Below are 14,795 nucleotides of genomic sequence, written 5' to 3' on the forward strand. Positions count from 1 at the left end.
TGACAGGGCCCCTTCACTGGATTCTCATCCCACATGTGTTCTAGGGGCACCAGGAGTGTCCAGGCCTCATTTAAATATTCACAGCTGCCCAGCAAGTAGTGGGCAGCTGCACCGTTTAGGCAATTCTTTCTTTGGGGGCATGTCTGAAGTTAGGATTGAGGTGCACTCCTCTGCCCCAGTACTTTTCTTCACAGCTGTGCAGCACTTAGTGACAGCTGCAACGTTTAGGTTTGCACAGTGCGCACCCCTGACTCCTGCTGCATTGGCAGCGCGCCCTGACTTTTGGACGTAGGGCATTTGAGCCCCTTAAAGATGGCTAGTTGGCCTGGGGGACTGTTAGGTTTATGTAGGTGCGCAGGAAATGTCATTCATGTACTGTTTTATGCACCCTGATTTATGCCTCTAGATGTGCTTTTATGATTATGAGGTTTTACCTACTGTGTTATGTTTTAATTTATTCTCTACTGTGGTTTAGGTATGAGTATTTCCTTACTGCGGTTTATGTTAGTATGTTTATTTCCTAATGCGAGTAATGTTTAGGAGGTTATGGTCCACTATGTTTAGGCTTATGAGGTTGGCATGGTGCAGTTCGGGTTACTCAATTTCTCCTTACTACCACGGACAGAGTGATTTCGCAGTCACACACACACGTACACATCACACACTGGTGGGGCCCATAACACCAACATTCATTCTAATCAATCTATCCGCACCAATTTTTTTCAGAAAAAGGAATAAGGCATTTGGGTTCCGAACTACACTGCTTTCCCCCTGATGGGAAAATTCACTAATATCATCACCTAACAGAAATCCCTTTCTCCTCCCATCAAGGAGAACAGCTAACTTTGCTGATGAATCATTTAGTTGAATTTAGTTTCATGACTCCTTAATTCTCTGAATCAATCAATAATACATTTCAATGAAAGAACAACACCACACATGAATTCAATTAATCCTTCTTTATCTAAATCAAATGCAGGTTAGACCCAATTAGTAAATTTCATCTTTTGTCATAATTACCTATTCTGGCTATTTGTCATTTTCTAAGTCAGAATCTGGTCCTCAGTAAAATCGTCAAAGTTCTGTTCTATCATGCAGCGTCACCGTCCTCTCCGTCAGCATGACATCAGGATACGGGATATGGTGGTGTGCGTTCCGAATGACCCTCTCTAGTCTAATAATATTTATTTCAAATGTTACAAACTCCTTTTCCAGAGCTTTTCATTGGTCAATCAAAGTACATCTTAGTTCATCAGGAAACATTCAATGTCGTTCCCACATGCTAAAAGTTCCAAAACGAATGTATGGGAATGTTGGCAATTCATGGTTTAGGTTGCAACAATTTGTATTGAAGGGCTGGCTTTCCGCCTGGTGCACCCTTGATGGGCACAGTGATGACAGTTCACCGGCAGGTCGCAGCTGCTGAGGTTTGCGCAGGCGCGTTTCTCCATTCCCTTCATTGATTTTACTTCGTAAGGTCTGGTTCAGTTGTCGGCCATTTGATAGCAGGCCCGAATGGTCAACTTAAGCAAAGAAACACAAAAACGTCATTAATACATTGAAATGGTTAAACAGTGTTATTTCCCTTGCTAATACCCATATGTGTGTGCATTTATCTAGCCTTATGCCACGTTCAAAGCCATTAGTACTCGTTTATTTAACGCCTTGTATGCCCATGACGAGCTGGACTCGTCATGGAGCACAGTCGCACTGTGCCCATGACGAGTCCAGCTCGTCATGAGGCATACCCTAGGGAATCCCTCTGGTGCGGTCTGCACAAATAGCCTTGGGAGCTGGGGAAGATCTTCCCCAGCAACCGAGGCCCCCCCCCCCTTTCACTGCAATGACGATCGGCGCGCACGTCGCGCCGACGTCATTACAGTGAAAGTGAAACTGAAATGAGCCAAGAGGCTCTTTTCAGGTTTCACTTTGTACATGCTCGGGGGTCTATCTCAGCCCCCTGAGCACGTACAAAGACGGGAGAGGTATCGTTGGAAAGGTGAGAATCTCCCCTTTCCAGTGGATCCCTGCTTGGAGATCGCCACAGGAGGGCGATCCCCAAGCAGAGATCCACCCACTAGACACCAGGGAGGGGGGAGCGGCCCCTTGGGCAAGGGCCTTTGCTCCCCCCTGTGTATTTTTGGGCATTTTAGTCTTTTTGCCCCCCCCTGGGGGGCAGACGGGGGCATTAGCCCCTAATCTGCCCCCCCCGGGGGGGTAAAAAGCCCACTAGACACCAGGGAAGCTGCGTAAAAAAATAAATAGGGGCAGGCCCATGCCCCCACCCCCCCCTCCCAATTACTACAGTCTTTCTGCCCCCCGGGAACAGATGGGGCATTGGCCCCTAATCTGCCCCTCCGGGGGGCAGAAAGCCCACTAAACACCAGGGATTTTGTTGGCGCAATTGTTCTTAGGGTGTGGGCTGCCCGAAACGGGCACGCCAATGCCCCCACTCTCCCCCCCACAAAAATGTCAGTCTTTCTGCCCCCCAGGAGGCATATGGGAGCAGTAGCCCCCAATCTGGCCCCCCCTGGGGGCGCAGAATGCCGACTAGAAACCATGGATTTTTTTGTTTTATTAGTGTAGGGGTAGGGGCTCCCCAAAATGGGCATGACAATTAACCCACACTACCTCTAGAGAAAGTCCATTCTTTCTGCCTCCCGGGAGGGCAGATGGTGGCAGCGGCCCCTGATCTGCCCCCGTGGGGGGGGCAGAAAGCCCAGTAGGCGCCAGCGAGTATGCAGGCTTTTTTTATGCGTGGGGTGGGAGCTACCGAAAATGGTCATACCAATGCCCCCACCGCCACAAAAAATAGCCACAGTCTTTCTGCCCCTTTAAGGGCATATCGGGATGAAACCCCCTTCCCCGATTTCCCCCAGGGAGGCAGAAAGCCCACTGGGCTCCGATTTTTTTTTTTAGCTATGTGCATACCTGTGGATTTTGGGCCCTAGCGCAGTTGGCACGTAGGCAAACCTAGCAAAACTGTACATTCTTTAAAACTAGACACCAAGGGGAATCCTGGAAGGGGTGACTTCACTGGCTCTCACCAGGTTCTGTTTCCCAGAATCCATTGCAAACCTAAAAATGTGTTCAAAATAACACTTTTTCCTCATATTTCTTTGTCGGAAAGTTATGGAATCTGCGTGGGTCCACAAAATTCCACGCACCTTGCGTTCCCCAAAGTCTTCAGAGAAAAATGGTACCTCACTTGCGTGGGTAGGCATAGTGCCCGCGTCAGGCAAGGGCCCAAAACCTATTGAGGAGACATCAAAATTACCTATCACAAAACAACCTGGTTTTGCAAAGTGGGTCCTATCAGTTTTTGGCCCCGGGCTTGGCGGCCACCTAGGGAAACCTACCAAACCCACACATTTCTGAAAACTAGACACCCGGGGGATTCCACGGAGGTATGGTTTCCGTGGATCCCCCAACGTTTCCTTACCCAGAATGCTGTGCAAACCTCAAATTTGGCTAAAAGAATCACCTTTTTCACACATTTTTGTGTGGAAAAGTTGTGGCATCACCGGGCTGACACAAATTTCCTACCACCCAGTGTTCCCCCGGGTCTACCAATAAAAACGGTGCCTCACTTGTGTGGGAGGCCCAAGTACCCGCGACAGGCAAGGCCCCAAAACGTATTGAGGTGACATGAAAAATGCCTACCTCAAAACGACCTGGTTTTGCAAGGGGGGTCACCTGGGTTTTTGGCCCGTGGCTCGGCGGCCACCTAGGGGAACCTACCAAACCCACACATTTCTGAAAACTAGACACCCGGGGAATTCCAGGGAGGTATGGTTTGCGTGGGTCCCCCAACGTTTCCTTACCCAGAATGCCCTGCAAATCTCAAATTTAGCTGAAAAAATCACCTTTTTCACACATTTTTGTGTGGGAAAGTTGAGGCATCACCGGGCTGACACAAATTTCCTACTACCCAGCGTTCCCCCGGGTCTCCTGATAAAAATGGTGCCTCACTCGTGTGGGAGGCCCAAGTACCCGCGACAGGCAAGGCCCCAAAACGTATTGAGGCGACATGAAAATTGCCTACCTCAAAACGACCTGGTTTTGCAAGGGGAGTCACCTGGGTTTTTGGCCCGGTGCTCAGCGGCCACCTAGGGGAACCTACCAAACCCACACATTTCTGAAAACTAGACACCCGGGGGATTCCAGGTGATGTTTTCAGCAAAATTTGAGGTTTGCACGGCATTCTGGGTAATGAAACGTTGGGGGATCCACGCAAGCCATGCCTCCCTGGAATCCCCTGGGAGTCTAGTTTTCAGAAATGTGTGGGTTTGGTAGGTTCCCCTAGGTGGCCGCCGAGCACGGGGCCAAAAACCAGGTGACCCCCCCTTGCAAAACCAGGTCGTTTTGAGGTAGGCAATTTTCATGTCGCCTCAATATGTTTTGGAGCCTTGCCTGTCGCGGGTACTTGGGCCTCCCACACGAGTGAGGCACCGTTTTTATCGGGAGACCCGGGGGAACACTGGGTGGTAGGAAATTTGTGTCAGCCCGGTGATGCCACAACTTTCCCACACAAAAATGTGTGAAAAAGGTGATTTTTTAAGCTAAATTTGAGGTTTGCAGGGCATTCTGGGTAAGGAAACGTTGGGGGATCCACACAAGCCATACCTCCCTGGAATCCCCCAGGTGTCTAGTTTTCAGAAATGTATGGGTTTGGTAGGTTCCCCTAGGTGGCCGCCGTGCACTGGGCCAAAAACCCAGGTGACCCCCCTTGCGAAACCAGGTCGTTTTGAGGTAGGCAATTTTCATGTCGCCTCAATACGTTTTGGTGCTTGCCAGTCGTGGGTACTTGGGCCTCCCACACGAGTGCTGCACCGTTTTTATCAGGATTCTCGGGAGAACGCTGGGTGGTAGGAAATTTGTGTCAGCCTCAACTTTCCCACACAAAAATGTGTGAAAAATGTGATTTTTTCTGCTAAAATTGAGGTTTGCAGGGGATTCTGGGTAAGGAAACGTTGGGGGATCCATGCAAGCCATGCCTCCTTGGAAGCACACGGGTGTCTAGTTTTCAAAAATGTATAGGTTTGCTAGGTTTCCCAAGGTGCCCGCAGAGCTAGGGTTCAAAAACTACAGCTAGACATTTTGCCAAAAAAGGGTCATTTTTCACTACGAAATTGAGGTGTGACCACGTTGCGTTTTGCGCCGTTTCCTGTGGCGGGCACTAGGCCGACCCACACAAGGGAGGTACCGTTTTTCTCGTAAGACTTTGGGGAATGCGGGGTGGGTGGAAATCTTGTGGATCCACGCAGATTCCAGAACTTTCCACCACAGAAATGTGTGGAAAATGTATTTTTTTTGTCAATTTTTTAGGTTTGCAAGGGATTCTGGGTAACAGACCCTGGTGGGAGGCAGTCAAGTCACCCCATCCTGGATTCCCCTGTGTGTCTAGTTTTCAAAAATGTATAGGTTTGCTAGGTTTCCCAATGTGCCCGCAGAGCTAGTGTTCAAAAACTACAGCTAGACATTTTGCCAAAAAAGGGTCATTTTTCACTGCGAAATTGAGGTGTGACCACGTTGCGTTTTGCGCCGTTTCCTGTCGCGGGCACTAGGCCGACCCACACAAGTGAGGTACCGTTTTTCTTGTAAGACTTTGGGGAACGCAGGGTGGGTGGAAATTTGTGGATCCACACAGAGTCCTGAACTTTCCACCACAGAAATGTGTGGAAAATGTGTTTTTTTTGTCAATTATTTAGGTTTGCAAGGGATTCTGGGTAACAGACCCTGGTGGGAGGCAGTCAAGTCACCCCATCCTGGATTCCCCTGGGTGTCTAGTTTTCAAAAATTTATAGGTTTGCTAGGTTTCCCAAGGTGCCCGCAGAGCTAGGGTTCAAAAACTAGAGCTAGGCACTTTGCCAAAAAAGGGTACATTTTCACTGCGATATTGAGTTGTGACCACATTGCGTTTTGCGCCATTTCCTGTCGCGGGCACTATGCCTACCCACACAAGTGAGGTACCATTTTTATCGTGAGACTTAGGGTAATTCAGTTTTGTAAAGGAACTGTTATTATCTATTTACTTTTGATGCATTTCTGCCTTCCAAATGAAAGATATTCTGTAAAAAAGAAGTCATTCTAAAAAATGACTGATAATTCTCAAGCTAGTATGAGTATTCCCAATTTCAGAAATGTGCAAATATCTACTGTTTCTAAACTCTATATTTTGTTCCCATTTCAGAAATACATAGGTGTCTTTCATACCAATTTTTCCATGTACACATTTTTACAGAATAATTACTATATACCCGGTACATAATAAAAAACCATTGCAAGTTGCTGCTCAGTTTTTGGCTCTGGGTTCGTCGGGTTCTTGGTGAACCTACAAGTCCTATATATCCCCACAACCAGTAATGTCGAGCGGATGTAATGGTATATTGCTTTCAAATTAGAAGAAGTTACAGGTGAAAACGTTGACCCGAAAGGCTTTTTTTTTTCAACTAATTTTCAATTTATCCTATATTTAACTGTTAGTTTCTATAAAAAAAACCTTGATGGATCTACACAAATGACCCCTTGCTGAATTCAGAATTTTGTCTTCTTCTCGAAAATGTATAGCTTTCCAGGATCCATTATTGCTTTTGTACCCATTTCTGCCATTAACTGGAAGGTGGGCAAAAGCACAAAAAATAGCAAAATTAGGCTATGTCCCAGAAAAATGCCAAAACTGTGTAAAAAATGATGGGTTTCTGACAAACGTCTGGTATCCCTGAAAAGCTGGGAAAATGGTGATTCCAACCCCATAAACCCTTTTTTGATAACATTTGCAGGGAAAAACCCAGATGCTTTCATTTGCAGCCTGTTTTTCCAATTTTTCCGAAAAAACCCAAAATGTTGCTGTATTTTGGCTCATTTCTGTGACCCCTCTGGGAGAATCCACAAACCCTGAGTACCTTTAGAATCCCCATGATGTTGGAAGAAAAGGACGCAAATTTGGCGTGGATACCTTATGTGGTCAAAAAGTTACAGGGGTCTAAGCGCGCACTATCCCAAATACCCAAAAAAGGGCGTGGCACAGGAGGGGAAATGGCCTGGCAGCGAAGGGGTTAAGCAATAACATCACATAAGCAACATTTATCATTTTAATATGCATACAAACTTAGTTCACATATTATTTTAGCCCTGCAGAGCAATCCCACGTGTATTCTTTTGATTAATAAAGGTTGATTAGTTTTGAAAACAACACTCTAATAATTATTATAATTAATCATTAGTCATTTTAATACAAACATATATAAATGGATTGGAAATATAAAAAGAAAACATTTTACCCGCTCCATCAGGCACAGAATATTTCTTGGCTAATGTTATACTGTACATGATATGATTTATGTTACAGGATGATGCTGAGTGTAGTGTCTGCCAGTAATTACTGGTTGTTGTCTACGTTTATGATATGTCCTTACTTTTACTATTTTTACCAAGTGATGATTCTGACAGTGGCCCACGTGGCCCTGTCATGTGTAAATAATCCCCTGTAAATATTGGCCAGTGCCAGTTGGCACAGTGTATATTGTGTGATTACCATCTAATTTGTTTTATGATAATACAATGTCTATTTTTATATATAACCTTGTGTGGAGTTCCTTTTGCTGTGTGTGTTGCGCAAATGCTTTACACATCGCCACTGGGATAAGCCTGACTGCTCGTGCCAAGCTACCAAGGGGGTGAGCAGGGGTTATCTTTGGCGTGTAACTCCCTTTCCCTGACTAGAGTGGTGGTCTCTGCCTGGCTTTGGTGCAAGCCTTAGCCAACCAGAGATCCGATTTCTAACACTTCCCATATACTAATATGTGCCATTGCTGGAGATTAACACTCGCATTGCAAGGTTTAGTGGTTGTATACAAGTTACTCAAAATTCTCCAAGTATACCTCGTATGTGAAAACCTGGCAGTGCCAATGAGCACGTGGCACCAGGTTATTGTTATTCCATTATTAACTTGTCCGAAGCAGCAGCCCTCTCAGTTGGTCTTACCTTACATCAAGCTGAAGCGAGCATTCTTTGTTATTTGAATAGACTTACAGTGAAAGAGCGTGTCTGCAGTGACAGTGCTGTGTTTGCACAACTTGTTCTCTGACATTGTGCAAAAAGCATTTGCAATATACAATTTAGCTAAAAAAAATCACAAAATATATAGATATTTCAGCAGCATTGTAACGGAGACGGAGGTCCAGGTACGCACATTGCTATGTTAGCATAAGCATCTTAGACGTTAAACGCCATCTTGCCACTTTTGCTGCTTTTGCACACGACACTGCAGATAGATGTTATTATATGAAAACTGCTTGCTTGCTTTTTCTTCACATGGGAACGGTCTGTTGTTCACATCCCTAGATGTGCACCGCGACATTGGTCTGATCATCGTGTGCAGACACAGTCAGGGCCAACAAACAATGTATGCTTTTGAATTCAGGTTTATCGGCCCACGTTCTAGCCATAACACGCACACAGCTGCAAATATCTGAAATTTGATCACCTTTAATATTGCAGTTTGCATGCATTAGACACACACTTTGGAGAAGACTTTTTCCAGACACAGAGCAAAGCGGATCCTGTGATGTGATTCACCTAAGCTGATATGTACGGTATGGGGTACCCCTTTCAAACCTAGAGACCTTCTATTAGTCTAATAATACTAGTTTACTATTGAAGGGAGGGTGGTTGTATTCCAATATCATTTGTAACATGATTTCTCCCTTCATTTTCTATGGTATTGTAACAATGCTGATGGTTTTATTCTTAATCATGTGTCTGCTTATGTTAGCCAAAGTACTGCATCTTAGGACACGTAGTTTATAAAATAAACATTTTAAACTTTACTGTGTCTCTAATTACTCCTGATGTGGACTGATATGAGAATAATAACAAACAAGTATTTCTGATTCCCACCATTTCTGAAAGTTCTCTAAGTCGCATGTTCTGGGTTGTCTAATCATTGGTAACTTCGAGATGATACGGAGAGTGAATGAGACACTAATGCTAGTCGGATTGGGGTTCTGGGTACTGAGGTGAGTTTTTGGTATACCGCAATTCACTGAGGTCCTGGTTTCCTGCGCATAGTTCTGTGCATGAGCAGAATCCCTGCAACATGGCGCACCTAACGTTTGGTCTTCTGATTTGAGATGCCTTAGTAGTGCTTATATTAGTCCACAACGCCCTCACTCTTGTTTCCGGATAGCGGGAGTGACGGTTTTAACCTACCTATTGGTACAATAGGTTCAATCAAGCTTGTAAATTAAAAAGGTTTTTATACTTTTGGACCCTTTATTGTGCTCCGATTATAATTGTTTGATTTTCTTCTCTGTGTCCTTATGGCCGCAGTCGCTATTGCGGCGCATAGCCGAGCACCTCTCCGGCGTCATTTGATGCAGTTTGGGGTGCCGGACGATGGGATGGCTGTAATTTTTGTGGTGAGTGCCGATGCATCATATCCCTATGAGTTGTGTTACTCTTGGGTTACAATGCCGGCGGTGAATGCGGACGACAGTACGTTTCACTCCTATACTCCCACGCAGGTCCCAGCAAATTATACGCCATATAGGATGCATGAGATTCCTATTTCGGCTTGGCAGCATCGCATTTGGTTTAATGGCGCCCTTCCCCATACGGTTACACCGGTTCGCTTGGGCCCTTTGTCAATTCCAGGGGCCACTTGGCCAGTACTGGCCGGATTTACACCTCATCCTCGTTATTTGAACGCTACGGTGGATTAGTTATGTGTCCTCCATACAGCCCTGATTACAGTACATCGGGCTTTAGTGCAATACGTTTCACGCAACGTGCAAGTGGGGGCACCTGTCATTGCGGGGCAGCCAGCTGGCCCGGCCGGGATTGTCATTAGTCCCATCATGGTTAATTTGGTAATGGGCAACGCCCCCAGAATTAGGACGATTTACCTTATTGGCTTGCTGAGAAATTTGACCAGCTGGAAGCAGTATTTCCGCACTCTACTCCTGTGGAAAAACACAGGGGGGCAGATTTGCGCCACTTTTACGCCGCCGTTGCATCACTTTTGTGATGCAGCGGCGGCGTAAACCCTGCGCCATGTTGCGCCCCATTTACAACGTGACACATCTAGGGAGATGCGTCACGTTGTAAAGCCTACGCCACATGTGGGCGTACCTGCACAGGGGGGGGGGGCGTGCCGGCGCAGGAACGCCTCCGAAAAGTGGCTGAGTGAAATCTACAAGATTTCACTCAGTCACTCTTACGGCCATGCTGCGTCAAAACCCTGCAGGCGTAAGGATTGACGCAGCATGGTAACAATAGGGCACCCCCGAGCCTTGCTGGAGCTGCATCACGCTTGCGACGCAACTCCAGCAATGCGCCAACCTTCCGCATCTGATGCGTCACGCATCTGTTTATCCTTGCGCCACGATGCACTGCATTGTAAATGCGGCGCATCTAATCTCCCCCATAATACTCACCATTAGTTTGCAGAAAGACTTAGTCCCAGAGGTGGCCGACTGTGACAACTGGGCTAAAGTTTTTGCAGCCGTCTACTCGAAGTGCTTCGGCACCCCATCTATGGCCGTACTTCCCTCCATCATCAAAAGTGTTCAAGATCAACATGGTCCAGAGGCGGCGGTTGGGTTGGGAATGCAGCTTGTCGGTATGTTCGACGTAGTGGCCACTCTCATCCTTGGTAACCTCAAGGGAGATGCAGTTCACTTTCAGGTGGTGAATGGTTAAGCCCTCGTAGACGAACTCGATAAGCCCCAGTAATTGCCAAAAATTATTGTGGAGGCTTATAGACATATTGGCCTCAGTAGTTTGGGGATTAAGCCTACTATTGTCATTCCAGATGTACAGCAGCAAACTAAGGCGAGTCCGTCTTTCAAAGACGATCGTCCAGCATTTCCAAAACAAAATTGGAGAGCTAAGAAACAGGGAAAGCAGCAAACAGAAACAGGGGTCTCGTCCTGCGTCACCGGTACAGGCGACTAGTGAACGCACATATGATTTGCAAGATCGCACTAGAATTAGGTTACCTAACAGATTTCAGGTTACTGAACAACGTTCTCCTCGTTCTTCACAGGAAACATCGGCCTCACAGTCCGGTGGCGGAGAATGTGGTAAAGGTCGGGTGCCCAACAAGGACATGAGCAACCCCGTTAGCCTGACGGTAAGGGCAAGCAGGACGAGTTTGCACGTCAACCTCCCCCGTTTCAGAGGAAGAAAGTTGCTGCATTAACAGCGAGGTATGCCACAAATAGTGAGGACACAGCTTCGGATCCTGACATGGGCACTAAGGCTGCTAGACAGCGCGGCGGAGGTTACAGTAGTGTGGCAAGCACTGCGACCATATCTGGAGGCAACAGCAACTGACACGTTCAATACTGTAGAAACTGCGGATACTAGAGTGATATGATATAGTCCTTTTAATTGAAGGTGACATACAACGTAAAATACAAGGGATTTTTTGGGATAATCTGACCTCTACATATGACATTTTATTAGCAGAGGCGGACTGGCCCCCAGCTTTTGTTTTGGCTGCTCCTAGAGGGGAGGAGGTAATCCTCCCGTCCTTCGCGCACACAGTGCCAAAGGATCACGCTCAAAAATTTGCAGAAGAATGGGCCCAGGTGCTTGCTCTGGCTTTGTACATACTCAGGTTGGGTGGGATAAATTGTCGCCAAGCCATGAGATTCCTTTACAGTCTATGCCCCAGCCGCAACCCCAATATCACATGCGCCGCGAAGCTAGATCTCACGTCGCAGAAATCCTTGAACAATTGGAATATTGAAACTTGTGTGTCCCCAATGAATAATCCTCTATTCACTGTGACTAAACCTGATGGGTCGTACAGCATAGTTTTGGATTACCTGCATCTAAACACTCATTGTCGTACACTGCTGTACAGAATACCCACAGTTCTGCCCTCGTTGATAGTCTTGTGAGAAAAAGGTTTAAGACCACACTTGACATATCTAATGGCTTTTTCAGCCATAATCTGTCCTCTATTAGTAGTCAATGGACAGCCTTTACTTCTGGCGGCAAACAAAAACAGTTTAGGAGATAAGCCATGGGCTATTAAAAAACAGCCCTGGTGTCTTTGCCGCACGTGTATTCTCTCTGTTAGAGAGCATTGACCCTGATGCGTACTTGTATGTTGATGATATCTATCTCACAGACGAGGAATTATGGCCGCATCTGTGTCGCGTTGACCGCATCATTGTTATGTTTGCGGACTTCGGTTATAAATTCAATTTTGCAAAGTCTCACATTGCAGAGTATACAGTGTTGTTTTTGGGCTATGAGCTCAACAATGAAGGTCGAGGATTAGCCCCTCACTTCTTAGAGAAGTGCGCTTGTTTGCGTGCTCCGACAACGCTGAAGAAACTACAATCACTACTGGATTTTCTAAATTTCGGGCGTTCTTACATTCCCGATTATGCCCAGCGTATCAAGCCTTGCTACAACCTAATTTTTCCAAATCGAGCTGGCTGCCAGAGCATTCAGCTATCTTGCAATCTTTGCAGGCTAACCTTCTTGCTTCGAAATACTTGCTGACGTGTGATAACCACACTAACCTGGTAATAAGAATTGTGCCTGGCTCAGTAGGTTTCACGTACTTAATGTTCAATGAGGGCGATACAGTCCCCATTGCTTACAAATCACACCTGTACACTTCAGCTGAAATGCGCTTTTCCACGGTCCAAAAAGTTTTGACTGCGGTGCAGATGGCGATTCTTAAAGAGAGAGCACTGTCACAAGGGAAGCGCATGTTGGTTGTCACACCGTATCCTGCTCTTGAGGCAGTGACGAAAGCCAGTGTACCTAATTCTAGAGCTTTGCATTCACGTTGGATACAATTGGCCATTTCCTTGTCATCACCGGATGTCACATACATCTTTGATGCCTCATTGCAGACTCAGGAGTACTTGCAGTATGAATTTGTTCATCCCTCTCCTCTGTCATTGTGCCCACTTGAGGATTACCATTATGTCATATACACAGATGTTTCCGCGCAACCTGCAACGGAATCAAAGCATGCTTATTCAGCGGCCTGCGCAATTGTGGCTGGTACTTTTGTGAATGGTGAATTCAAATCTGATGTTGTGCATACGCAGTCATTGGGTGATTGTACCACCCAGTTGGCAGAGCTACGTGCTCTTGTGCTTGCACTGGAGTTTGCTGATCCACAGGTTACAACTCTTATAGTGAGTGACTTGTTTTACTGTGTTCAGTCTTTTAATGACAATTTGTTATTTTGGTCTCAAAATTAATATCGTGATTCCAAGGGTAGCACAATCAAGCATAAAATGCTTTGGGTTCGAGTGGCAGAACTTAAACAGAATCTGTCTCTCGTGAATGTGATTCACACTCTTGGGCACCAGCGAGTTGTTGTCCACGCTGTCGGGAACAGCTTAGCTGATGAAGCAGAGAAAACTGCATTGGCAACATATTTAGTAGCAGCAGTTACAAGATCCAAAAGTAAGATTGATGATGACATCTTGGCAGCTATTGCTGCAACAGAGAAGGGCAGTAATTACCCTAGAGGTTTCCCTTCTCGGTACTCTTATCATTTAAGTCCTGATAAAGTTCCCTATGTGAGACTTAACGACGTTTGTGACAGCTTAATTCCCAATGCGGACTGCAGACCTTCCTTGATAACAGCCGCTCATGAAGGTATGGCCTCTGACCATGCCGGCGTTTCAGCGACTGTTACTCTTTTACAACAGCGTTACTGGTGGTGCGGATTGTATAAACAGACTCATGCTTATGTTCTTGATTGTGACATTTGCCAGCAGATTAAACCTTCGACTGCTACACGCCCGCCACAAACGCAGTTGTATATATCTAATAAACCACTTGGGAGTGTTTATTTAGATCACTGTGGTCCTTTCTCCTCTGATACTGCGTATAAGTACATCTTAGTTGCAGTAGATTTGTGCACACGTTTTCTTTGGGTATGGCCACAAAGGAGTGCTGATGCTCGAACTGTCATTAAGGATCTGAGAATCTTTGTGGGAATCTTTGCATGTGGAACCCTTCATTCTGACCAAGGTCCTGCAATCGCCTCTAAGGCGTACAAAGAAGCCATGAGATCTTTGGGGGTCCAAGTCAAATTTTTGTCTCCATACTGGCCTGAGGGCAATAGTGTTGTGGAACGGATGAACCTTGACTTAAAGCAATCCCTGACAGCTAGGGTTATAGGCACTGGCAGGAACTGGTTATCCCATCTGTATAACGTAAAACGTGCACTTAATAATCTCCCTAGAAGGTCTCTGGGTGGGCGGACCCTATACGAAATGCTCTTTGGCATAAAGATGTTTGTCCCGGACCTTGATGGTCTAGACATGGTGGCGTCGGCAGCACCCTTTGACGTAGATGATCACTGTGCTGTATTACAGAATCTACAAGAGACCAGAGACAGTCTTGCAAAGGAACACTTGCCTTCCACAACTGATGCTGCGCTTCAGATTCCGGTAGTCGGCTGGCTACCTCGAGTTGGTGACCTGGTTCGTGAGAAGGTGGAGAACAAGAAGGAATTCAGCCCCTCTTATCGTGCACCAGTACCAGTGCTTGGCGTGCAGGGTACAAGAACAGTCATTTTACCTCCACTTCCTGGTCGCAAGGATAACAGGCACATCTCCATTGACAATGTCAAACTACAGCGAGTGGCCGATTCTTCTTAGTATGACTCCAGTGGTCTCTTGTCCAGCGAAGCTGAGAAATTCTGTTTTGGCTCCGGCAAATACCAACAGGCCTGACATTACCATTGAGATGCATACAGTTACTAATCCTTTGTTGCCTCCACCGGCTGGTGGTCAATCTG

General features: G+C 46.3%; 1 protein-coding gene across 2 annotated transcripts in view; it reads right to left on the reverse strand.

The window, feature by feature from the left end:
* Window positions 1-946: 946 nt before the first annotated feature.
* The window catches only part of LOC146806019 (uncharacterized), a 230,778-nt gene continuing 216,929 nt past the window's right edge, over window positions 947-14,795 (reverse strand). For both annotated transcript variants that reach the window (XM_085620575.1, XM_085620574.1), the window contains one exon: window positions 947-1,523. In XM_085620575.1, the coding sequence (XP_085476701.1) occupies window positions 1,264-1,523 (260 nt within the window). In that variant the 3' untranslated portion in view covers window positions 947-1,263. The remainder of the gene's footprint in view (window positions 1,524-14,795) is intronic.

The sequence above is a fragment of the Triturus cristatus genome, chromosome 8 (assembly GCF_964204655.1).
Source record: "Triturus cristatus chromosome 8, aTriCri1.1, whole genome shotgun sequence".
NCBI classification, from domain to species: domain Eukaryota; kingdom Metazoa; phylum Chordata; class Amphibia; order Caudata; family Salamandridae; genus Triturus; species Triturus cristatus.